General features: G+C 35.6%; 1 protein-coding gene across 1 annotated transcript in view; it reads right to left on the bottom strand.

The window, feature by feature from the left end:
- Positions 1-8,837: 8,837 nt before the first annotated feature.
- LOC139718138 (aminoacylase-1-like) overlaps positions 8,838-25,156 on the bottom strand; it is a 31,672-nt gene continuing 15,353 nt past the window's right edge. The window contains exons 5-15 of the mRNA XM_071629622.1: positions 20,826-20,848; positions 18,295-18,371; positions 17,667-17,756; positions 17,003-17,059; positions 15,993-16,066; positions 15,467-15,516; positions 14,337-14,391; positions 13,007-13,087; positions 12,063-12,131; positions 11,377-11,453; positions 8,838-10,503 (exon numbers count right to left, since the gene is read on the bottom strand). Coding sequence (XP_071485723.1) covers positions 10,296-10,503; positions 11,377-11,453; positions 12,063-12,131; positions 13,007-13,087; positions 14,337-14,391; positions 15,467-15,516; positions 15,993-16,066; positions 17,003-17,059; positions 17,667-17,756; positions 18,295-18,371; positions 20,826-20,848 — 861 coding nt within the window. The 3' untranslated portion in view covers positions 8,838-10,295. The remainder of the gene's footprint in view (positions 10,504-11,376; positions 11,454-12,062; positions 12,132-13,006; positions 13,088-14,336; positions 14,392-15,466; positions 15,517-15,992; positions 16,067-17,002; positions 17,060-17,666; positions 17,757-18,294; positions 18,372-20,825; positions 20,849-25,156) is intronic.

Genomic DNA, 25,156 nt, shown 5'->3' with positions numbered 1-25,156 from the left:
GCAGGTATTTTTGTGATGCAGAAATCTCTCTTTTGTGGATTTTTTTTTTCAAATTTAATGTAAGTATAAGTAGTTACCCATAAGTTGCATCATCAACACTGAACGCATTTAAAAATAAGACAACAAACAAACCAAAGAATTGAGAAATAGTATGCATTGAACATTGCATCAAATTATTTGGAAAGACTGCACAATTTAAAGAAAAATAAACTTGTGTCAATTATTGACTTGTTCAGAATAGTATGTCATAGAATTGTTGTTTTGCATTGTGTAAGCACTTTTCCTCTAAGAACATCTGCAACATGCATGCGTAAACATTAGTGTGTGTTAGGTTGCAGTTCCAATTTTTCATCTGCACCTTTCATTCATTTTTGTTGTAATTAAAGCTCCAAGAAGATTTTTGTTAGCCTTTTAAGTCAATCCCTTCATTGAACTGCAATCCCTACTATACTGTTAGATGGTTTGACCTGTAAATGTTGTATGTTTTACATTGTTCCAGAGTTATTAGGATTATTGTCCCCGCCGAACGAGTTCGAGCAGGGGACTATGAAACGGGCTCCGTACGTGTGTGTGTCCGTGTGTCCGTCCGTCCGTCCGTGTGTCCGTCCGTCCGTCCGTCCGTCCGTCCGTGTGTCCGTCCGTCCGTGTGTCCGTGTGTGATCAAAATCTTCAATTTGCTACTTCTCTGTCATTTATGAGCCAATTTTGATTCTGTTTGCTTTATATGATAGCACTACATGGGAGCTTTGAAACTTCTACACAGAATTTCAGTCGTGACCTTTGACCTTGACCTTTGACCTATATTGTACATTTTGCTACAAAATGCTACTCCTTCGCCATTTCTAACCCGATTTCGATTCCGTTTGCTTTATGTGATGGCACTAGGTGAGGGCTTCAAAACTTCTACACAGAATTTTGACCTTTGACTTCTTTGACCTTTGACCTTGATTTTTTGACCTATATTGTACATTTTGCTACAAAATGCTACTCCTTCGCCATTTCTAACCCGATTTCGATTCCGTTTGCTTTATGTGATGGCACTATGTGAGGGCTTCAAAACTTCTACACAGAATTTTGACCTTTGACTTCTTTGACCTTTGACCTTGATTTTTGACCCATATTGTACATTTTGCTACGAAATGCTACTCCTTCGCCATTTTTAACCCGATTTCGATTCCGTTTGCTTTATATGATGGCACTAGTTGAGGGCTTCAAAACTTCTACACAGAATTTTGACCTTTGACCTCTTTGACCTTGATTTTCGACCTATATTGTGCATTTTGCTACAGAATGCTACTCCTTCGCCATTTCTAACCCGATTTCGATTCCGTTTGCTTTATGTGATAGCACTAGGTGAGGGCTTCAAAACTTCTGCACAGAATTTTGACCTTTGTCTTCTTTGACCTTTGACCTTGATTTTTGACCTATATTGTACATTGGCTACAAAATGCTACTCCTTCGCCATTTCTAACCCAATTTCGATTCCATTTGCTTTATGTGATGGCACTAGGTGAGGGCTTCAAAACTTCTACACAGAATTTTGACCTTTGACTTCTTTGACCTTTGACCTTGATTTTTTACCTATATTGCACATTTTGTTACAAAATGCTACTTCCGGCGGGGACATATGTTACGCACCGCGTAATTTCTACTTTTCCTTGTAGTATAAAGCAGTTGGGCCTGCTTTGATGAACTGCTCATTTCAGAGAAGTATGTACTAGCTTTTACTACCTGAAATGAATTATTTTTTGTCGTTCATTTAGATACAAGTATGAGATAACAGTGATTTTAAGTGTGCATCTCAGAGCTTGGGAATCTTGTGAACAGCGCTTTTCTGTGATTCAAAGTTGCATATAACGTGGCACAGTTGTCTACCTACTTAAATTTTTGTGTGCCAAGTATGTAAAGGAATAGAATTTGATACTATTAGTTATTTTCTGCACAGTGTAGTCTCCATTCTGCAGGGAGGTCTCCTTGTGAATTGCGATCATATACCCCACTGCACACACAGGTTCCAAGTTCTAAGTCCATTTATGCTTTGAGGAGTGGTGATTTTGTAAGAAGCAGGACTCCATTGAGCCTCTGGTGCAAAGCATGAAAGGCAGATGTGGTCCAATATCTCAGGAAATGTATGAATATAGCAGATCATATTTATGTTACATATTTTGTGAGTATGCAAACTATCATTTTGGTTGTCAACTTCGCAGCTGTGTTTGATTTGATTGTATTCCCCAAACAGAGTTTGGAGGATACTATGGATTTGGCCTCATTTTGTAGTGTAAAGTGTTCTTCATTTTTTTAAGATAGTGCGCATGATTATACCATTGCACAATCAAAATGTCACTCCTGTGCATTTGACACATCAAAACTGAACAATGTGCAGACATACATGTATCATCCTATTGGCTATATTAAAGGTATTTACATTTACTATTCCTCTTTCTTTGCTGAAGTGATATGTACTAAGAAAGCAAGATTATCTTTTCTTCAGGAGAGGTGTACTAATGGAAAAAATTATTCATGCATTATTTTGATTATGATGTACTGACATCCATCATTTTCAAATGTTTCTGCATTCCAGAAATTATTGCATTTCCCTTTCATACAACTGGTGTTGAGGATAGTGTGTCAACATGCTCTGTAGAGCTTCTTGATATTAATGAGGATACTACAAAGACAGGGGAAACTGGATGTAAACAAATATTGGACGCTAAAAGGAAATTCCTGCTGTCTGGACTTTTCTTCCATCCAAGTTAATGCACTATGTTAACTATTGAAATAAGATCAGCTTCAATGAAATGACTGCTGTATCTAAACTAGCTGAATCTGTAATGCCCACGCAGAACAGAATTGAACAGCTAACAGAACCATGTAGCAAGAAAAAAGAATATTTCTATGGCCTGCACATAATCATAACAAAGTGTTTAATAGAGTATTAAGTTTTATGCCAAACATAAGAAAGATGAATTTGATTTGTCGTTATGAGCAAGACAGCTTCTGATGATTTTTTTTTTTAAATTGGTGAAAAAGTTATTTTCCAGATGTATTGTCACTTCACTGCAGACTTTATATTTTTGGCATGTCTATACATGTAATCCCATTCATATTAGCATAGATTTTTGCAAACAATTAGGGCCCATTTATATTACAGAGTGTCAACCATAACAAGGAAAATGGCTGGTTTGACGTGGTTATATTGCATTTTCCCCCAGAATGTTTAGAGTTTGATTAGTGTGTTACTTTTGTATGGTGTGACAAGTACTATGCAACTCAAATTGAATTCAAGAGTACGAAAAGAGTAATGTTTTGTTTGACCAGTAGGGGAAAGCACTGAACAAGCACACAGCTGTGGAAAAGAGTACAGTAAAACTCATGTAGATTGACTTTCATGGAAGAAGAATAAATACTTTGACTTCCACAAAATGCTGACCTATCACTCTCGTGGAGTTTGTTGCATCTCGAGTTAAATGTTGGTCAGCAATGAATATGTATGTGTGGTAGGATGACTGCTGGTGATGTCCTTGACCTTTGAGTCATCAATATTCATTTATTAATTATTATTTGCATCTCTTTCCCCTCTTTTTGTTTAGATAACTTCTATAGCCTCTTTTCTACACACACCCACATATATATACTATATATATATCTATATATGGGCATTTCCACGGTAACTCACGTTACATTTTGAACTCAAAATTAGGTCGTTGAGATCAATATCCTTAAAACCTAATTAGTGATATGAGTTACTATATGTGAATGAGTATCATGCACCTCCATCCTACCTCACAGCAACATTACATCCACAGACTCTTATGAGAACTATGAGAAAAAACACTACAAATGTCGGTAACTCACGTTACATGATTTGGACATGCAAAAATTTGGCATGTCTTGTATTCAAAAGTTTCCTCAAACAAGAAACAGAGAGACTTTAAAGTCTATTGTGTCAAAGTCATGGACTAACAACATACATCACCGAGTATGGTAAAAATTCAAATTGTCTTACATTCTCCAGGTATCGTCATGTGAAGCGGTAACTCACGTTACGGTAACTCACGTTACAGTTTGTCCACATGATCACAAGACGATTTTTTGTCTTAATAATCCAAAGAAAACTTACCAAGACAACTTTTTTCACAAACAAACTCCATGAATAAAGAATCTAAATTGATTTGAACATTGATCTGACAGTAATTAATCCCATTTTATCCATGAGATTACCAAAAGGCAGGAAACTTTACATTTAGAATACCAACTTGAAGATAAATTTCATTTTTAATTGAGTTGTTTTCCAAGCTTTCATTTATACTGAGACAAAAATTGTATTCAACATTTAAAATGATATGAAACAGAGTCTATTTCATTAAATTACACTCTTTTCCAGTTAACAAATGGATCAGAAATTGAGGATTTAATCGAGAATTTGATTTGATTGTTTTTTTATTTTACTAGATTTAAATGGATTTCAGGCTATCTAGATAAAAACAAGTCATCCATAAACTATTCCATTTAATACACTGAGTCACAAGACTAGAGACCTGTACATGTAGTCTGTGGAGAGTTTAAAGGTTCAGAAATGAATATTTCAATAAATCTTTTAACTTTTAAACAATGCAATCTATATTCTGATTATTTGATAATTGTTTGAATTACTCAATATTCAATTGTTTGTATGTTTGATTTGTTTACAAATTCTTATACTCAACTGGTACAGAAATTAGACTTGAATTACAGAAACTGCAGATAAATTTTAGTTATCTGCTACCAGTATTGATCAGTTTAATAAAACATGTTCATAAATGTTTAAGCCTTAAAAAACAATGGCTTTGGTCTATGAAATGTCAAGTAGCCATTATTCAAATTGTACATGTATACATGTAAAAAGTATACCAGTATTTTCGAGAGTAATCAAGCAGACTGAAGCAGTAAATTCCAATGAAAAACATGAATAGTAAATATTTTGTGATCAGGAAGCTAACTGTTAATATCACAAAATGTTGATAGTTTGCTTTAAGGTACATGACTGTCCAGCTCTTAAAGAAAATGTCTGATAATGAGGTTCACATTCAACAAGTTTTTGGTAATAGATCAGCATGTAAAGTAAATTATAGTAAACATGGAAAAGTTTCATTGTAGGATTTTGCAACAATATAGCTAAAACCTCAGAGTAGAATAGTATAAAACACATAAGCGTGTCAAATTCACAATGTTCAGTTCTCAAAAATCTCAGAAAAAACAGCAGGAAGCGAGCTCCAATCTTAAAATTCTGTTCACATGTAAATGTTTCAGCCTCATAAGCAATGGCTTTGGTCTATACAGGTAGGTATAAACTATGAAATGTCAAATAGTAATCACTTGAATTACAAAAACAAGAACTTTTCAAGAGTAATCATGCAGTGATTATCCCAATCAGAAGGCTATTAATAGTTATCACAAAATTTTGATAATTTGCTGGAACAAGGTCCATGCAGCTGTAGAGGAAATGTCTTTTAACAACTTTCGTAACAGATCAGTATACATGCACTGTAATATTAAATAGTAAATATGGGACCTGTTGAAGCACATGTGATGAACATGTGTAATTAATACATGTAGACCAGTTGGTTTGGTGATCTAGAGAGACCAAGAGAATAACAATCTACTGGAAATAGAATCTTAATACAAGAGTTCAGTAATCATGTACTCATTGGTTACTTACAATCACAACCTTCATATCATTTCTTGGTATTAAACAAAAATCATGTCGGTAACTCACGTTACATTGTGGTAACTCACGTTACACGGTAACTCACGTTACAATTTTAAGACCTCTGTTATGAGAATTTGAAGCAAAGACTATAAGTCCCATCATATTTCTTGGATGTGTGCTGCATAGTTATTTGATAATCCAAAATACCATGTCTCAGTTGGGCATAGTAAAATTGCTAGGTTAAAAAGTTCATGTTTCGGTAACTCACGTTACAGCAGCTTCTCGAGCTATGTAAGAGCACGCTGATGTCCGAAGTACATATCTTATATCGAGGTCTCCACTTGATTTACTGCTAGAATAATATATTTTTGATTTGTAAAACCAAACAAAGTTTGATTTGAGCCTCAAATATAAAAAATAATCACAAAGAGCAACAAAAATGCATTTTTAGGGATTTTTAGGTCAAAAAATGTTTTCTGGTTTCAAAAGGTATAAAAATGCACAAAAGGGAACTTTTCTTAAAGGTAAAGTTGGTTTCACACACTTCAAACTATGGCTAACAAAGTAAGATTATCAGTTGTCCTGAAATATGTGGGTAAAATTTTGGTGGTCATGTCGCACAACTCACGGAAATGCCCATATATATATATATATATATATATATATATATATATATATACAGTATATATATAGCGAAAACTTTGAGCAAAGAAAATGGGTTTTCATCGGGATTTGAACTCGAGACCTCCGGATTACTAGACCGGTGCTCTACCGACTGAGCTATTGAAAGCCCTAGATCAGCGTTCGTCCCAAACACTTAACTCTCTTTGCTCGTGTGGTCAGAAGCTATAGTGTGTGTATGTGTGCCACACACACACACATTAACCTGACATAAACCCAAATGATGTAAATCAACTTTGGAATAAATGTGAGGGATCGCCGAAGCGATGCAGCTTTTTGTAATATATTTTGAAACAAGGAAGGAAAAACTGACCAGAAACAATTGTAATAATAAATAGTGAAAACTTTGAGCAAAGAAAATGGGTTTTCATTGGGATTCGAACCCGAGACCTGCGGATTACTAGACCGGTGCTCTTCCGACTGAGCTATTGAAAGCCCTAGATCAGTGTTCATCCCAAACACTTAACTCTCTTTGCTCGTGTGGTCAGAAGCTATAGAATATATATATATATATATATATATATATATATATATATATATATATATATGTATATATATATATATATATGATATAGAATATATATATATGAAGAGTTTGTTTGCAAAAACCGATAAGTCCATTTTTGAAGATTTTGAAGTATGGTCTCTGTCATAAAGTACAAAATAATACCTTTTAAATGATATATTGGTCACTACATATAAAGGTATATTTTTGAAATTATGGTCAAAAGAAGCAAAAGTTTTCTTATTATTCTCCTTATTTTTCTTAACCTTTAATTGCAAATACATAGTGTATCTCCATTGGACAAATATGGACTTATCGGTTTTTGCAAACAAACTCTTCATAATCCTCGTAAGTATTATATTTATTTGTATATCTTATACGTTGTGTAAAATAGAGTCTCTCACTTTAATATTAGCCATACTTGTGCACAAGCTTGAAGGCTTCAAATTAATGGATGCTCAAGTTGTTTTTATTGCAACTGATGCCCCACATCATCATAAATGAGCACCAAATTAATCTATGTTCAGGCCTTTTGTTTGTAGCCCTCCCCCCCCCCCCCTCATCTCTTTACTTTGATCCTGCCCCTGATGTCACCCCTTTCCTACCCTTCTCCTCTTGTTTGATGTTACCTCCCTATTCATCTTTGCTATGTTCAGTATATTTGTCGCCTCATTCATTCACCTCATTTTTATATTTGCCACACTTGTACGCAAGCTTGAAGGCTTCAAATTAATGAAATTCTTGTGCTTAAGTTGTTCTTATTGCAACTGATTGACAAATTGCCCTATATGAACACCAAATTAATCAGTGCTTGGGGCTTTCTGTGTATACACCCCCCCCCCCCCCCCCCACACACACACACACACACACTTCACTTAACCTGTCCTTATGTCACCCCTTTCCTAGCCCTTCTCCATCTTGTTTCATGTTGCCTCCCTATTCATCTTCACCCTACACAGGTTGCCTCTTATGATCCTTGGGATCATCACAAGGCCCTGCCTCTCCCTTTTGTTCACTCGGCTCTTTGCTTTAACCCCATCCCCCTTACCTCTTTGGCTCCCTGCTATTGACACCATAACCTACCCCTTTTGTTTCTTTGTCCCATGTCTCTAGCCCTTCCCAGACAGTCCATGCATTGTCTGTGGTATTATGTGTCTGGACTCTGCTTGCCCCATTTGTTTGTTATTTTGCCTGGAAGGAAGATTCTGTTATATTACGATTGAAAGCTCAGACCACTTTTGACTCCATATCTCCATTGCTCAGAATTTGCATAGCTAATTACAGGGATAGTATAGTTTTGGTTGAAATGGGGGATTCAGATTTTAACTTTTCACGAGATAATTAGAAACCACTTACAAAATATTAAAGCATACGATTCAAAGAGTTATTCAAAGTTTTGATGAAAATTGGTTTTGAAATGGCCGAGATATCAAAGAACAAAGAAAGACAAAGTGGTCTTTAAAGGTGAGTCTCACCTTTTCTCAGACCTCTTTGTTTCTGGATATCTCGGCCATTTCAAAACCAATTTCCATCAATTAAACATTTAATTCCTCTTAAACTTGTGTGCTCTTCATATTTCATATGAGATATCTCATTGGGGCCTATCCTACAACAAAGTTGGAAACCTGAAGCCCCATCTCGCCCAAAACTATACCATGACTTTAATGAGGTTGGCATCCTGTCCCATATGCATCCTTAAACGGGGTATCTATAAGAATCTGGAACAATCATATGAGTATGGTTGACTGCAGTTCATGAAGTCTGCAAATAACAAAATATTTTGGACAAAACCTCGAACCACATGGCAAGGTTTTCCTTATGTTTCCATGCTCAAACAGAAATTAAGTAATACATATTTTGACAAGATAAGTAAATGGTTGGAAAAAAAAGGAGATTACTCCCACATTTAACACCACATAACAATGCATTGATATGCATATCAATAAATGACACATCATACTTTCTTTGAATTGATACAGTACCATCTTTGTTTTTTCACACATTATTTTTTTCATAAAACTCTTCACATTTAGACATACAAGCTCATCTGCAATCTCAAAAAGTTTTATAGCATTCAGCATTCTGTAACTCAACGTGTCAAACCACTCATGCATTCATGACGGATTACTGTGTTTTACGACTCCATTACTCAGTCGGGGAAACTATTGATTTTGCTTTTTAAAGCAAAGCTCTGGCCAACAATCTGACACGTTTTCCACATCTGCATTACTGTGCGTAGTTTATTGCTGTAGACTTGCAATCCACATGTAAAGTGAAAAGAGTAACCAAAGTGCCTACATCACAGCAGACAGTCTGCTATTGTAAAGCTGTACTCTATAGCAGATAGAAGTCTTTTATTTTGTGCTAGCTCTGGATTATAATTTATATATATATATTTTTTAAAAAGATAAAACTATACATAGAATGCTTTAATAAAAGTCTTATTTTGTGATTTGTATGCAAAAAAAAAAAGAAAGAATATTGCAAGTGATCCAAGTGACATTCTGATATCGAGTTGAAAAGTATAAACCCATTGAGGTGTCTAAAAGAGAAGTACAATGACATTGTATTGTTGAAGTAAAATGCGTGACATCAATATAAGACATTAAGGCACAGGCAAAATTTTAACAAAGCAGAAACATGTCAGTAATTTTTAGGTAATTTTTCATACTCTACCATCTTCTTGATCTGTCATAATGGCTGGCTTCATCACTGATTTTTACAACATGATTAATAACAATAATAATGAGAAATAACCAGGTTCTCAATGCTTTTTCCTCTCCCAAATTGACAGCTGGGAGTTAATAGCACAATAAAATCTTTATTGTGCCCCCTGTAGCGACATGCATACAGTTAAGGCTTGGATGGAATGGTTCCATGACATTTGCTCCTGCGACAACTGCTTCCACAAAATATCTGCATGCTAAGCCAAACATAAAACTGACTAACAAACATAACCTTTACACTAACCCTAATCCTAACATCAAACTAAACCTAAAACCCTACCACAACCCTAACCCTAACCCTAAGTCCTTGGAGAAAATATGATCGGAGCAATTGTCGCAGGAGCAAGTGTCCTGTCACCAGATGGCACATGCATGGTGGATGCATGAATTCTCTTGAACACTTGTGAGGTGCCCTAGTGAAATTGCAAGAACAAAGTTTCAGGTGACGACCCCCTTGTTACTACTCCTCATTGCTGCTCCTTGTTACCATTCCTTTTTCCTATTTGTTAGTATTCCTTGCTTCCACTCCTTGTTCCTTTTCCTTGTCACTAATCCTTAGAACAACTTCTGGTCACCACTCCTTGTTTTCATTCCTTGCTACAATTTCTTGTTTCTACTCATTATTACTGCTCCTTTCAAACTTTCCTTGTTACAACTCCTTGTCCCTTTCCCCTTTAGAAGGAGCCTGAACTCCTTATTGCACATTGGCAATGGCCGGAATGATGGACTCATAGATGGCAATGCCTCGAAGAAAGACGTTCTCGTTGAGGAACTCGTTGTGGTCGTGAAGGAGGATCTTTGTGTTGCTGATGGGAGAGAATCCCAGGCAGGGGATGCCAAGGGCTCGGATGTAGCAGCTGTCTGTTGCCGCCGGGAAAATCTCTTTCTCAAGCTCCAGTTTTCTATAGTTGTAATTAAACAAAGAGAAATAAAATAAACAAAATACAGGTGGTCCCTGTTGTGACAAAGTCCTTGGGACCACAAGTTTTATTTACTTTATTACAATTCTGTTATAACCAAAGAAATAACATGAATAAAGATATATAGATAATAATTTTTGGGCCAGAATGTTTACTTTATTGTAACAGCAATTTTGTTATAACCAAACAAATAACAAGAATAAAGATATATAGATAATAATTTTGGGACTTGTATTTTTGTACTTCATTGTAACAGGAAGTTTGTTATAGCCATGTTCGTTATAACAAGAGTGCACTGTATAGAGAAATCTGCTTTGCTATTTCTGTAATAAAAGAAGTTCTGATGAGCAACTAGCTTTGAAGTAAAAACAGTGTGTCAATATAACATTTTAATGCATGAGGTGAGGTACATTATACACCTCATGCCATCTGATGTATCCTCCATTCTGATTGGCTGACATCGGGGGCATAACTTCAACTATCATCCTCAGCCTCATAGTTGCTAAACTGCACTGTCCATGGTAGCGCCTAATTGTGAACTCGCTATTTGAATGTGATCACAATTGGCCTCAAACAATTTCTTTTCATTCCACTAAATTGCTATATAAAACAGACATAGACTGCTTTGTATTTGATTGCCAGCTTCATGCTATGACCCTCATAGCAAGCCCCTCGGGTCATAGCATGGAGTCAGAGATCCTGTGGGTGGGGCAATAATATCAACAATGTCCTGAAAAGCAGTAAATATCAGTATGATATACATGTACATTATCATGCTCTATCAACCCTGACACACTACCAGTACTTTTTTTTTTTTCCAACCACAGTAGATTTCATTTCTACATAAATACTTACTCCTCATCGCATGCTTTCTTGAATGCCATCCACCAGGCATTGCTGTCTTCCAGTGGGGTTGTAAAGCACACTCCCTTCTGCAGTGGATGGAAAGCAATGTAGAAGTCATGAATTGCCCACATCTCCTCCAATGTGCCATTTGGCCGTACCACATGTCCTTAACATCCATAACATTGATGAATCAATCAACATTTGCTGAAAATCTAGACAAAAAGCATATTTCACAGGATCTAAAGCAAAAGGTTCTCATTGAGGCATTTGTAGATAACTCTCAAATGGTCATATTTGATCTGTGTGTCAACTGGAGTGATGCTACTAGAACTATTCCAGCACAAGGCTCTAATATACCAGGTACCTGCATTCACACCATACAGTGGATATTTGATCATCTGTAGTTTTGAGATACAAAAAAGTCTCACTTTTGAAGCTTGGTGTCAACATCTATTAACCACCCCCCCCCCAAAAAAAGAAAGAAGAAGAACCAAACAAAAACAAACAAAAACACTTCAGAGAAATAAAAAACAACACCACAACAGGTGTGAGTTCAACAGAAATGAGTTTAAAAATTGCCAGCATTTCTAAAATGCTCAACCAACCAACCACTGCTGGTTTAGCAGAGTGAAAATATATCTTATGATTTATTTCAAGACAGTGATTTCATCTGTTTTCATCATTCTATATCTTACCCTGAGCCACTCGAAGCTCACGCCATCACCTCCGGCTGCCACCATCTCCTCTATCTTCTTCTCCAGGTACTGGTAGTCAACACAAAACGTAGATACAGTGGAACGTCATTATAACAGAATTGGATATAGTGAGATACCTGATATAACGGAGTTGGATATAGCAAGATACCTGATATAACAAGGTTGGATATATAGCAAGATTTCCGATATAACAAGGTTTGATATAGTGAGATACCTGATATAACGAGGTTGGACATAGCGAGATACCTGATATAACCAGGTTGGACATAGCGAGATACCTGATATAACCAGGTTGGACATAGCGAGATACCTGATATAACAAGGTTGGACATAGCGAGATACCTGATATAACGAGGTTGGATATATATATACAGCCCATATTTTATGAATAAGTCGAGAATAACAATTTATTGCGAAACACTGAAAATGTCAAAATAACTTGCTACAATAATTACAAATTCAGCATTGCTAAAGGGATCGTACAATAATTGTTGAGGTGAGGCTTCAGCTGTTAACTTTTTGCAAGATATTTAGAAACCACTCCATGAAATGTTAAAGAGCAAACAATTCTAAGGGGAATTGAAATATATTTTGATGAAAATTGGTTTTGAAATGAATGAGATATCCAAAAACAAGGTAAAACAAAGAGATCTTAATAAAAGTTGTGGCCTGTCATATTTTACTAGGATTGCTTATTTGGATATCTCAGCCATTTCAAAACCAATTTTCATCAAATAAAACGTCAATTCCTCTATTAAAGGGTTACATGTTTTCATATTTCTCATTGTCTCACAAACACACACACACAAAATAGGTTGGAGACCCACAGCCCCATCTAAACCAAAACAGCACCATCCCCTTTAAAGGTCTGCTTCAAAAAGCAGCAATGAATTCTTGACTGAACAGGTTTTGCTCTCACTCACCTCTGGTGTCTGCCAGGGGGAAAGCCTGAGGTCAAATCGCAGTCGCAGCTCTATGGGCACGACGTTGTTTGCCACACCGCCCTGAAAGCACATTTTGTGTGTATGACAAAGATATATTGAACCATGCACTCACAAGCCACCTGCTTTCAAGGATATAAACAGATGGTAACAATACAAATATTATGATGATTATTCTTCTTTTTTTTGGGGGGGGGGGAGGGATTTAATCCTCCCATGGGCACAGATTGTTGGCTACACCTCCCCAAATGCAAGTGTTTGTTTGTTTGCTTTTTTTTTCTCTCTCTCTTGACAAAGTACAATGCATCATGCACTTATCAGCTAATTACTCACAGAAAACCTCATTCAGATGGTAACAATGCATTTTTTTTATATTTTAGTACACCTTCCTATATAAATACCCTCACAATAAACAAGTTATCAGATATATCAAATTGTCAAACATAGACAAATACCATCACATATTTTCAAATTTAACCTTAGCTGACTGCCTGATACAACTATTTCACTTTGAAAAGTGAATTTCTTACTCATTAGTCCTTGCAAATAATAGTATGAATTGATGAAATTAAAAAAAAATGATATGTATGTTACATCAAGACTTTATTTTTCTATCTCTATACATAACTGTACTTCTTCACCAGGTGTGTGACATCTTTTTTTAACACAAGTCATCTAACTTGATTTCACTTGAAGCTGAATTTGACACCAGTTAAATTATTTTATTTGCATGCTACAGTACGTGTGATTTTAAAAAAAGAATAAATCATAATTATTTCATAGAGCTTTTGTTATTCATTGAATATGGTGTCTCTTTGTTTTGCTTTTTTTTTTTGCAGTTAAAGTCTTCTCTCCCTTGATCAGGGGTGGTACCCCCCCCCCCCCCCCCCCCCCCACCTTCCCCAGTCTAAACCCAACATGATAAAATTTGCAGAATTTGACTATTTTACAACGGAAGAACAGTGCACAACCCTAAAATGGGTAGATATTGACAAGCAATTGTCTTAAGAGTAGAAGCTCATCTGTATTGGAAATTCACCTATGACCCCCTTATCGACTAAGTGATCAAGGCGAAGGCGGGTCATTCTGCTGATGAAGGTTGTAGCATTGAGAGCTGCATACTTCGGAGGCAAATATTTTGTAGTGAGATCAAAAGTAAAAAAACACTTCTCAAGTAACTGTCTTGAGGTGAAATACCTAGATATCTTAAGGTTTTTTTTTCCCTGTATATTTTTTTTTCTTTTGTTTATAAGGCTCTCTGGAGTGGATAGCATGCTGTTTTTACGCATCACTGCATAAATCTGAGACTTACAGACATTCTTGTCAGGTTCACAGTTTGGATATCTCCCAGTTTCTCTGTTTTCAATCTGCAGTACAGAAAAATAAAACAGACAATATAACAAAATACATGATATCAATTTGCTGCTTACAAAAACAAAATGGCAGATTACAATATATTATGTCTCCATGTTTATCTCCTTTCAATCTGCAAAGAACCAAAAGAATGCACTCGTGTGCTGCTAACAAGAGAAAAAAAATAAAAGCACTCAACATTGTTATGTCTCCAAGACTGTTTTCAATCTAAAAAAAAAAAAAAAAAAACACACAACAAAATAAAAAACAGACAAACAAACATGTCACTAATTAAGAAAATGACAGACAACACTGTTATGTCTCGTAGATTCTCTGTTTTCAATCTCAATTGCTGTGCGCTGCGAATTATTCTCAGCCATCTGAGCATTGATCAAAATTATGAAAAATTGATTCAGAGTTTGTTCTCAGATGTTTTAATTTGTATTCAAATGGAGAAGAGTGCAGTACTGCTTTAGCACTGTAATTTTGCTATCAGAGATTGACACCTCTACCAAATGATTAACAGACAGCTTAGTCATCTTTTTTCTTGGTGAGGGGTGTCAAAAAGAAGATACTGTAATCATGCACTCACACTATGCAAAGGCAGCACTATGAACATGATTCTGTGATTGTAGATGTTTCACAAGCTCCTCTTTTCAGTAGATTACTCTATTCCATCGCTATATTTACTTGTCACCATTGCATATTATGTATTGTTTCTGTCATTACATATTCATTCATTCATATGTTTCATATCAAACTTCATGATTTGCATTTCTTATAAATTGTTAACATTAAGCAATGTGATTTATGAAATAGATACTCTGCATACAAGCACATATGAACAAGTGTATTACCTTTTGTTTGATGGAAATAAAGCACAATTGAATTGAACTGAATTGAATTGAATTAAATTGAACTGAATTGAACTGGACTGAATTGAATCAAATTAAATTGAATTGAAGTGAACTGAATTGAATTGAACTGAATTCAATTCAATTGAACTGAACTGATCTGAATCAAATCAAATTGAATTGAATTGAATTGAATTGAATTGAACTGAACTGAACTGAATGGATTTTTACTCACCTCTTCTTCTCCTCATTTCTGAAATCAAGGAAGGCATCCATTACTCTGCGCTGAAAACCATGATGGATTTGGGATAAAGGTGAAAAAATCATACAAATTAGAAACAACTACAAAAAAACTGACAAACCACGGAAGCAGTGAAAGTCACTGATACAGTTAAATCTTCATTCTTCATATAACTTTATGAATAAAGAATGTTAAGAAAGAAGCCAACAGTACTGATTTCACTATTACAAACATGCAGAACGAGTTTACAGTAAATGAAGCTCATCAGAATTTACACATCTTTCTATAAAAGAAATAGATATAATCAAAATTTTTGGCAAGTGGACACATAGATGTAATAACTGCCAGAGGAAATTTCAGTAGCAAGATTCTCTGCTTAAAATCTCTGATGAATAATATGCCAAACTAAAAAGTAGCTGTCCAATATAAACTGAATAAATCTTAGCTTCTGCCATTTGAGGTGGGTAGAAATGCATATACAAGTAAAATTATACAAGAAAATTCTGGGAGTTAGACTCACAGCCTTGTCTGCAGCAGTGTTTTCAACAAACATGAGGGCATGACCAGGGTCTCCGGTGCATACAACATCAATCCCTATATTGAAACAAGAACGTATTGTTCAAAGTCATTGTAGTCAACAAATCAATCAACAGAGGTCAACAAAGTCATCATTTATATCTTCTTGTCTATCAAGTATTCCAATCATGTGAATATTTAAAAAAAAAATTCTAATTCATTTATCCACCACATTCTGTCTAACAATAACTGCTTTGGAAAAAAAAAATCATGTTGGAAGCATTCATTTACACTTATAATCTAATATCAAGAAATCATTATCTGAAAGTATGAACTTTGAAACTTCACAACTACTAACTATTTATCATGAGCAGACTACAGCATGTGTAACTTGAGACAACATTTCATTGAACAATATGGTGATTGCCATGTTCTCTTCATGGTAGAGCTTGCAGCATGGCAATTTGTCACTAGTAGTCAAAAATATCCTTTCATCACACTCTATATCATGATAGATAGTATGTTTGTATGCACAAGTATGGCTGCAATTCTTTTTCAGATCTCTAAAATGCAGATAATCTCATTGTGCACAACTGGAGTTTGACTATTAGCCTACACAAAAGTATTCATAAAAGTATTCATTATAATATTTTCAAAGCAGAAATTTTTGGAGTGAGTAATTTTTGTACAATAAATTTTGTGTATTTTTGATTCTCCAGAATCAAAACATAAACTAGTATTACATACAATGAACAAAAAGGTTTGCATCTTTCTATTTCTGTGTAAGATTCATGTTGCACAAAATGCATGAAAATCTCCACATCGCTAACACTTCACCATTTAAAGTTTTCCAGAAGTGATCATCAAGTCTCTCTGTGCTTAGATAAGTCCATCAAAGGAAAAGTAGATTGATGTAACAACTCATATGCATAATGAATATATTAACAAACAACTTGTACTTTATTCAATCTCTTAATATCCCATAAAACTTCAATAGATATGTTCTTTACTTACACCAGGTAGCTCGTTCCCCATAGAATAAGGTGAACTTGTCTGTAGGATTTGCCAAACCTAACAATGAATGAAGAATGAGTCAAGGAAGTGAGTCACAACATGACAAATAAAAACAAATTGATGCAAGAATCATTAATTTGGATGAATATGCTGTATAAAGATGCACCTGAGCTCAAATCACCACAGGCACATGCCACAGTACACTGCACAGCACATCCCTCTCCAGGACAGCATCTTCGCTTTTTGGGAGAGTACTCTTTCAAGGTTCAGGGTTCAAGGTTCAAGGTTCAAGGTTCAAGGTTCAAGGTACCTGCTGCTATAAGGGATTAGAACCATCACTGGCTATCAGGCAAAAGCTTGGTTGTCTAGTGGATATGACGCCTGACATATGATACATTGTAGATAAATACTTTAATATGTTCATACAAAAATATATGAGGTATAATCCTTAACACAGACCTTCTAAAGATTCTCATCCTTATTTACAGCAAAATTGGGGTGCTATTCCCTCTTTTTGTGTATTCAAAGTAGGCAGAAGCAAGAATGTTGACAGGTTAAGTGTTTCGAAAGCATCTACATGTATACATTCTCATGCTTTTTATTTTCTCATTCAATGTAAATATTAAAGTTTGTTTTTTGTTTGTTTGTTTTTTTTGTCACTAACCTTCATCCAGGCCAAAGCCCATATTGAGGGCTTTAAACTCAGGTGTCTTGACAAAGAGCTGCATGCCCAGGAAACCTCCGATCTCCTCATCTGCAGCGAAGTGAAAGCAAAGCTCCAGTCACCAAGTATAAAAACTCATACAAAGACACTGCATGGAGGATGTACACAAGTCAGTTTAAACCCCTCAAATGTGAATATTTTATTACTATAGAAGTGCTGGTACTAAAGTGCTGCATTGTGCCAATGTCATCGTGCCCCAGACCCCCCCCCCCCCCCCAACAACAACAACAGCAATAATTCAACAGAAAATAAGATCTAATTCTTAATGACTTTTTTTCTTTAACTATTGTTATTTCTTCTTCTTCTTCTTCTTCTTTTTGAAGGGGAAAGTATTCCCTTGGTCTGTCTGATTCCCTTTTCATATGTGAGACCTCTGGTTATACTTCTCTTCAAAATAATTTTCTACTGAATGAATATTGAATCTTTGTATAATAATCAAATCATAAGAGGACAACTTTTATATGATGAATTGTGTCCTGCAAGGTATATCAATAATATTTACAAATGAATTACAGACTGGAAATAATGTCATGAAAGACAGTTTCTGCCTTTAAGGTCTCTTTGATACCTGGTACAAATGTCATGTGAATAGTTCGCAGCAGTCGCACTCCTTTCTTGATCAGTCTTCTTATGGCTTCTATGTACCTAGGGAATTCCAGAGCAATGATTATGTATGTAATTTCAGTTTCTCCATTGTAAGATAAACCATAAAAGTCATGCAAATGCAACATGGAAGATCACTGTGGTGAAATACATAAAAAAAACAACTATATATTCAAATTGCTGGAAAAAAAGGACATACTGTATTCATTAAACATAATGATATTAAAATCCTATGATCCTTGAGTTTACTGCCGAGGCCTTTAATAAATAAATCAAACAGTCAAATTTTGTTTTATTGTTAAGTGTAAAAATCAACTGATTTCCAGACCATCTTCAAGATGGTAGTCACATGCAATCCTAACTAAAAACTACTGGCACTTTTTTTTTTCAAAGATTAAATCATGATCATAATTACATACTCTAAGAAAGTATACTTAATTTGTGTTCATGCATTTATTTATACAGATATTCAATAAAATCATATTAACTGAGAGTAAAAATGTCGAAAATGATGCATGTACACCTACAGTCACACATTTCCAGCTGTTGCACCATGGGGATCAGGTCTGGTCAGCTGACAAGGGAGATGCTATATCTCTTGTTAACTGTAACCATTCTGCAATCCACGACTCTCTTCAACAGAAATAATCTATCACTCAAGTTTACAATCTATCATATCTTTGACTTGAACTTGGTTTATGAACAATTTGAGGGGATACGTAATCACCAGCCAAACCAGCAAACACATAACATTTTCAGAATGTTTCCTCAAATTTTTCTTTGAGGTTTCTTGAGGTACATCTTCGTCTAATATGGACGTTTTTAAAATGTACATATAGCGTCAAAGTTTGGACTTAGCATTTACTGCAAAGCACAGGTTTTTTGGAAAACGTTTTAAAAACGTCAGTGGACATTACAAAATGTTTTTATTATGTCTGCTACATGTTCATCATTTATGAACGTCCAAAAATAGTTTTTTATTAAGACTGCTATGTCTTCACCTTTAATGGATTAAAAAAGAATGTTTTTGTTAGGTCCACTATGTCTTCGTCATTGGTTCGATTTATGTCATGAATATTCAGGCATATTTATGGAAATTCACGTAAGAAAATCTAAAATTTGAAAACTAGTGAAAATAGATAAAGACACTGAAATCTAAAGATATATGTTGAGTTCAAACTTTTGAACTGTGTTAGAAATTGTAGTTATGTTATTGTTCAGTTATTCAAAATTTCAAAATCTGTTATGAAGAGGTATTTTCATATCATAGTAGGCCTAATTAAGGTATGTGTGATTCAATTTTAGTAACCATGTCTTCACGCATTACAACATTTTTGCTAGTATTTAAAAGAATGTGACACAAACACATCAACTGGGAATAGGATGTAGCAGGTATAGTTGGTAGGACATTAGGAACAGAGTAGGATAAGATTATATAGGATTAGGATTAGGGTACATTAGTTTCAAGGTTGTGCCTGTATAAACGTATAACTATACTTTTTTTTAATGCCCAATAAAAAATACACATTAGATGTTCATACAAGGTTTTCTGAACGTTCTAGACGAATATGAAATGTTCTCTAAACATTCTGGAAAGGGTCATAAGACTTTTTACAACCTCTATTAATAAAACTTTTTTTGAACATTCTAGGCAGTTTTTAAAGGTTTTCTGGTCATCCACAGAATGTCCACAGAACATTTTGAATATTCTTAAAAGCTTTTCTGACATCTATAATGTCCAAAAGGTTCTCAGCAGGTTCTTAAAAATGTTGAAAGGTTTTTTACTGTTTTTTCTTGTTAACATCCATTTGAACATTTCAAATACGTCAAAAACCTTCCACAAAAAGACATTCTGAAAATGTTTTGACAAACTGTCCAATTAATGAATCTGGAATGTTTCAAGAACGTTCAGAAAAACACCCAATTGTTAGCTGGGCAATCAGCTTCAAGAAATTTGTATGCGTGGAGCTTATGAACTCACAGCACAAAGCCCTTGCTCAGGCTATGAAACCCAAATGGACAAGGAAAAAAAAAAATGCCTTTGACAAATTATAATTCACACTTTTCTAGTATACACGTCTTGAAATTTTAGCTAATAGTAGACAAAATTCTAAAGATTCTACAGATTCTAAAGAACTAATGTTGAACTTTTCTTGGTACCTCGACTAAAATCTGATTTTTTCTGATTTTTTTCTGATTATGGTGCCAGTAATTTGTAGCTTCTTTTGACTTGAAGGGTCACAAATCTTATGTCAAGTCATGTATCAACTTATGTCTGTGGATATATTGTTTAGAACTTTGCTCAATAAATCTTATCAAATCAAAGCACAAAAAAAGTATGAAATATGATTTCCTGTCATGTAGTACTGTCAGAAACATAATTATGATTTTAAGTTATGAGAGTACCACTGCATTTCAGATAAGAACCATTTGATGACACTACTTTGGGAATATTAAAGTGCCATCACAAAGAAGTCAAGCTGTGAATATACTTACTGAATTCCAACACACTTCATATCCTGGGATGCAGAGGGGGAATGAAAAATACAATTTTTGCTGTTAGAACGAATCATTGAGTCTTCTGTTCTTACACCACTGACGAAGAAAAAAAAATAGTTATAAAAACTATTAACCCTTCTCAAATTGTCTTTTTTTTTTTCATGCTGGTGACAAATTATGATACCTTTAGAACCAGTGATATTACTCAGGCATGCACACAACTACTCTACAAGGCCATTGAGACTCATCTGTGCTACAAGCTCAACCTCAAAAGGCTCATAAGCTCAAATCTCCTTGCCAGTTTCATCAATCAAATACTTTGATATCATACCCCTCATGTGCAATGTTTGGTATTATGATTGTACAGAGCATGAAAAAGGGAGGGTTTCACTAGAAATTTATGAGAGTGAGAGATGATATCCTATTTGTCATAATATACTGGTAGTACATTTTGGAATCCAAGATTACCCCATGATCACTGATGCTGAAATCAATATCTACATTTCTTACACTTTTGCAGGGCGCGTAGCATGCGCCGGCACAGCGCGCGAGCAATACAATCCAGCTCAATCGACAAAATGGCCGCTTCCAGTAGCGAGAGCGGTGAAATGGCTGACAACTATCCTCGTTTTGACCTACGAAATGTGGAAGAATTATTAAATTCAACAAAAGAAACGACAGGAAAAACACAGAGAAACTATTCAGATACAGGATTTCTGCATTCATGATTTTGTAAAAGGAAATAAAAGCCAAAGTTGATGATGACCTGGATAATAAAGCCCTATAGACCTCCTCTCACAGTTCTACACTGGAGCTCAGAACCAAAATGGTGAACACTACAGCAAGAAAACAATGCAGGCTTTGTGAATTAGCCTACAAAGGCATTTCAGATGCTCATGAGGGATATACAACAAATATGTCTCTCTTCGCTCTAGGAAGCTATGAGCATTCAGAGGTATAAGTGGTAACTTATATTTCACTTTATCATTGTACGTTATAACAAATTGACTATACCATCGCCAAGTCTCAGATATAGTAAGTAAACTTGTTGACAAGTTGCCCTCTGGAAAGTTACTATCTCTGCCTCTTCATTAACTAATAGTTTTTGCCAAACCCTCGAAAGGTCTTGTATTCGTATACTATCCACTGTTATCAATTTAATAAAGAAATCCTGCCTGTTATCTATCTATCTATCTATCTATCTATCTATCTATCTATCTATCTATCTATCTATCTATATCTATCTATCTATCTATCTATATATGGGCAACAGCTGAATAGTGTACAATTTTGTTGGAGGTAATTTGAAAATGAAAGCATAAATCAGTTTCATGAAATTCAGGATTTCTTTTTAAGTTAGGTTTCAGAGTTTGCTCTATTTTCAACCCTCTGTACAAAATTTTTATTTTGCACAGGGGTCAATTGGTGTGTATGGGAGTGTGTGATTAACACCCAGACAATGGTCCTGAACAATGGCCAGGGTTTGAATGCTCTATTACATATTCATGAAAAATTTCACTATCACAGCTAGTCTATATTCATCCTGAAATGTAGTGTATGCAAGCACATGAAAACATGTGCTTACTTCTTTCATGTGCAATGTATGCATTTTACCCATCACCATGAATTCAGACTAGCAGTGCCCAGGGCAATCATTCATGAATTATTAATAAGGCATTCATGTGCCTTGGAGCAAGAAAACAGAAGCCTAGTCAGCAGAACTCTGAAAAGGTGGTATTCGTGGTATTCATGTCTATTATTCAGGGTCATTGTAAGCACACACTCACATACACATCATTGGTTCCTGTGTAAAGTTCAGTTTTTGTACAGAGGGTACAAATTTGGCCAAAATCTGGAACTTAACTTTAACATTAATCATGGATTTAATGAAACTGATTCACGCTCTCCTATTCAAAGCACCTCCAAAAAAACTGTACACTTCTCAGCAATTACTCATATCAATGATAATGTTATATGATATCTAGTTTTCGAATTATTAAGGATCAAAAGTGGGGAAATGTTTTTTTGTAACACCTAGTATAATTTATACCGGTATATATATGGGCCATGATACGAGAAAAGAGCCCTTAGAGCATAAAATACCGAAATTGAGTTTTTACCACCACATTGTAGAATGAATTTTGACGTATTTAGATATATATATGCAAACCGTTTTCTGAAATTCTACTCCTTAGTGCCTAAATTATGATGATTAAAAGAGGATGTTCTGCCCAAATACTGCCACTTTTGATGCTCCTATGCATTTGCACACAGCTAGCTACTCCTGTAAAAGTGGAAATTTTCGCGCATTTCGCGCAACCAGAAACTACCGCGAAAATAAAAGCACGCGAATATTTTTGCTAGCCATATGTTTCTGTGCGTCATGTCTTTATTCCGCGGAATTAAAAACACACGAAACTCTTCTTACCCGGCCAAGCGCGAAAAATTAGTTGCGCGAAAATATCCACTTTTGCAGAGTAGTTCATTTTTTTTTTTTTGCGCACGTATTGGTTTGTCCACGCCGTTTAATGGCATTTGTGCGCTACAGCGCTAAGGGCCCTTTTCTCATGTCACAGCTCATATATATATATATATATATATATATATATACATACATATATATATATATATATATATATATATATATATATGATATTCATGACATTATCACAATATGGAAGAGATTCATGTGACAGAAAAATGGCACACTCATGTGAAACCATGACTAGCCAAACAAACAAGACGGACCCAAGAGAAGACAGGACCTGGAAAATGAGTGATCTAAGGCTTCCCTCGAAACATCTGTTGTTGTAACACTGCACGGAGTGTTGGTTTTTGAATAGAAAGTAAAAAGAACATCTTTAGTTAGAGTTCATCATGGAGTCAGCTGCCTCAAACAATGGGGCTAACTGGCCCAGACTTGATCTTGGTTCCTATGCTGTTTGAACGGCAGCCCAGCACACATCCCCTTCTGAGATTGACGAGGTCATCCCACAGTCAGTCAATCCTCAGAGGCATAGACGAGACTGTCGCAGTTGCCCTCCTATGGCTTGGCAGAAGTACCCAATCTTTGATCTGAGTCACAAAGGTATCGGCAGGTCATGAAACTATTAAAGTGTTATTTGCTTATACTAAATGTTGTTTGTTTTGCTTATTATGTTCGCCACGGTACTTGTTCCTGTATTTGAACTTTGCCTACACAGTTTGAACAGCACTCAGGCACATATGGTAGCCTTGGTATCAGTGCTCTGTGCACTGGGTTATTTGTCTTTTGCATAATAGGCAAATTCCTTCTTTTATTATAAAATAAGCAGCTACTTGCCCTACCATCTCACTAGGAATATAAAAGGGATACTGAATTTTGAAAGGTTTGGCAGCAGTGCCTGAACCGTTGATATGTGTTATGGTGGTATCAGCAGATCAAAAAACAAAGTGCTATTGGGTACTTAATGTGTAAGGAGCTAGTTCCTATGTTCAAACCTCACCCCTAAAGTTTTAACAGCAATCAGCATAATACATCCTTTCCCTGTGTACCAGGTCAACCAATTGTAGGACGATCCTCTGAAGTTTAATGCAATAGAGCCAAAAGTCAACATATTCTCACCAAAGAAAGTGAAAGAAATGTTGAACTTTATGGCTTATAGCAGGATTACTCCACCCTTTGATCTGTATTAAGATAATATCAACAGTTTACACACACACAAAAAAAAAACAGCATTGTGTATGTGCTTGCATGCAAGGAGCTTGTTCCTGTGTTTGATAATGCACTCATTATTTCCTGGTATACAAGGTAAGCCTAGTGGAGCATGGTGCACTATTGTGCAAAAGGGGCTCCTTGCTCTGATTGCTCACTTTGCCCTTAGTTTGAACAGCAGTTAGGTGCAGAAGATTGAGCCTTCCCCTGTACACCAGGTCAGCCCACTGTAGGTCTATTCTCTGAGGTAAAAACAGGATAGTCGTGCCTCCATACCTCCCACAGAAGTCAGAGGATGTTGGTTTCCAAAGGCTTGGCAGACGTTCCCCATTCTTCCATATGTTTCATGCTGATTATCAACAAGTTCATAAGTTTAGCACCATGCCCTTGCATGCCAGGGGCTCCTTCCTGTGTTCCACAGTTACACTTCATACTTGCCACCATTTTGGTTTCTGGTATGAGGCTGCTAGCTGCACTGACAATGTTATCAACATTAAGTGCACTATCCTCCCTTTAGATATCAAGGCAAAATAAAACTCAGTCTTCTCAAGGGGTAAGGTTATCAATAAATAAACAAAACAGCGATGGACAACAGATATTGACTGTCATGATCTTATCAACCATGGCCTGACCT

Source organism: Diadema antillarum, unplaced genomic scaffold (genome assembly GCF_040938485.1).
Source record: "Diadema antillarum isolate AM-2024a unplaced genomic scaffold, OU_Dant_1.0 scf00000089, whole genome shotgun sequence".
In the NCBI taxonomy this organism is placed as follows: domain Eukaryota; kingdom Metazoa; phylum Echinodermata; class Echinoidea; order Diadematoida; family Diadematidae; genus Diadema; species Diadema antillarum.
Note: the sequence above shows the minus strand (reverse complement) of the source record. Positions and strands in the feature narration are given on the sequence as shown.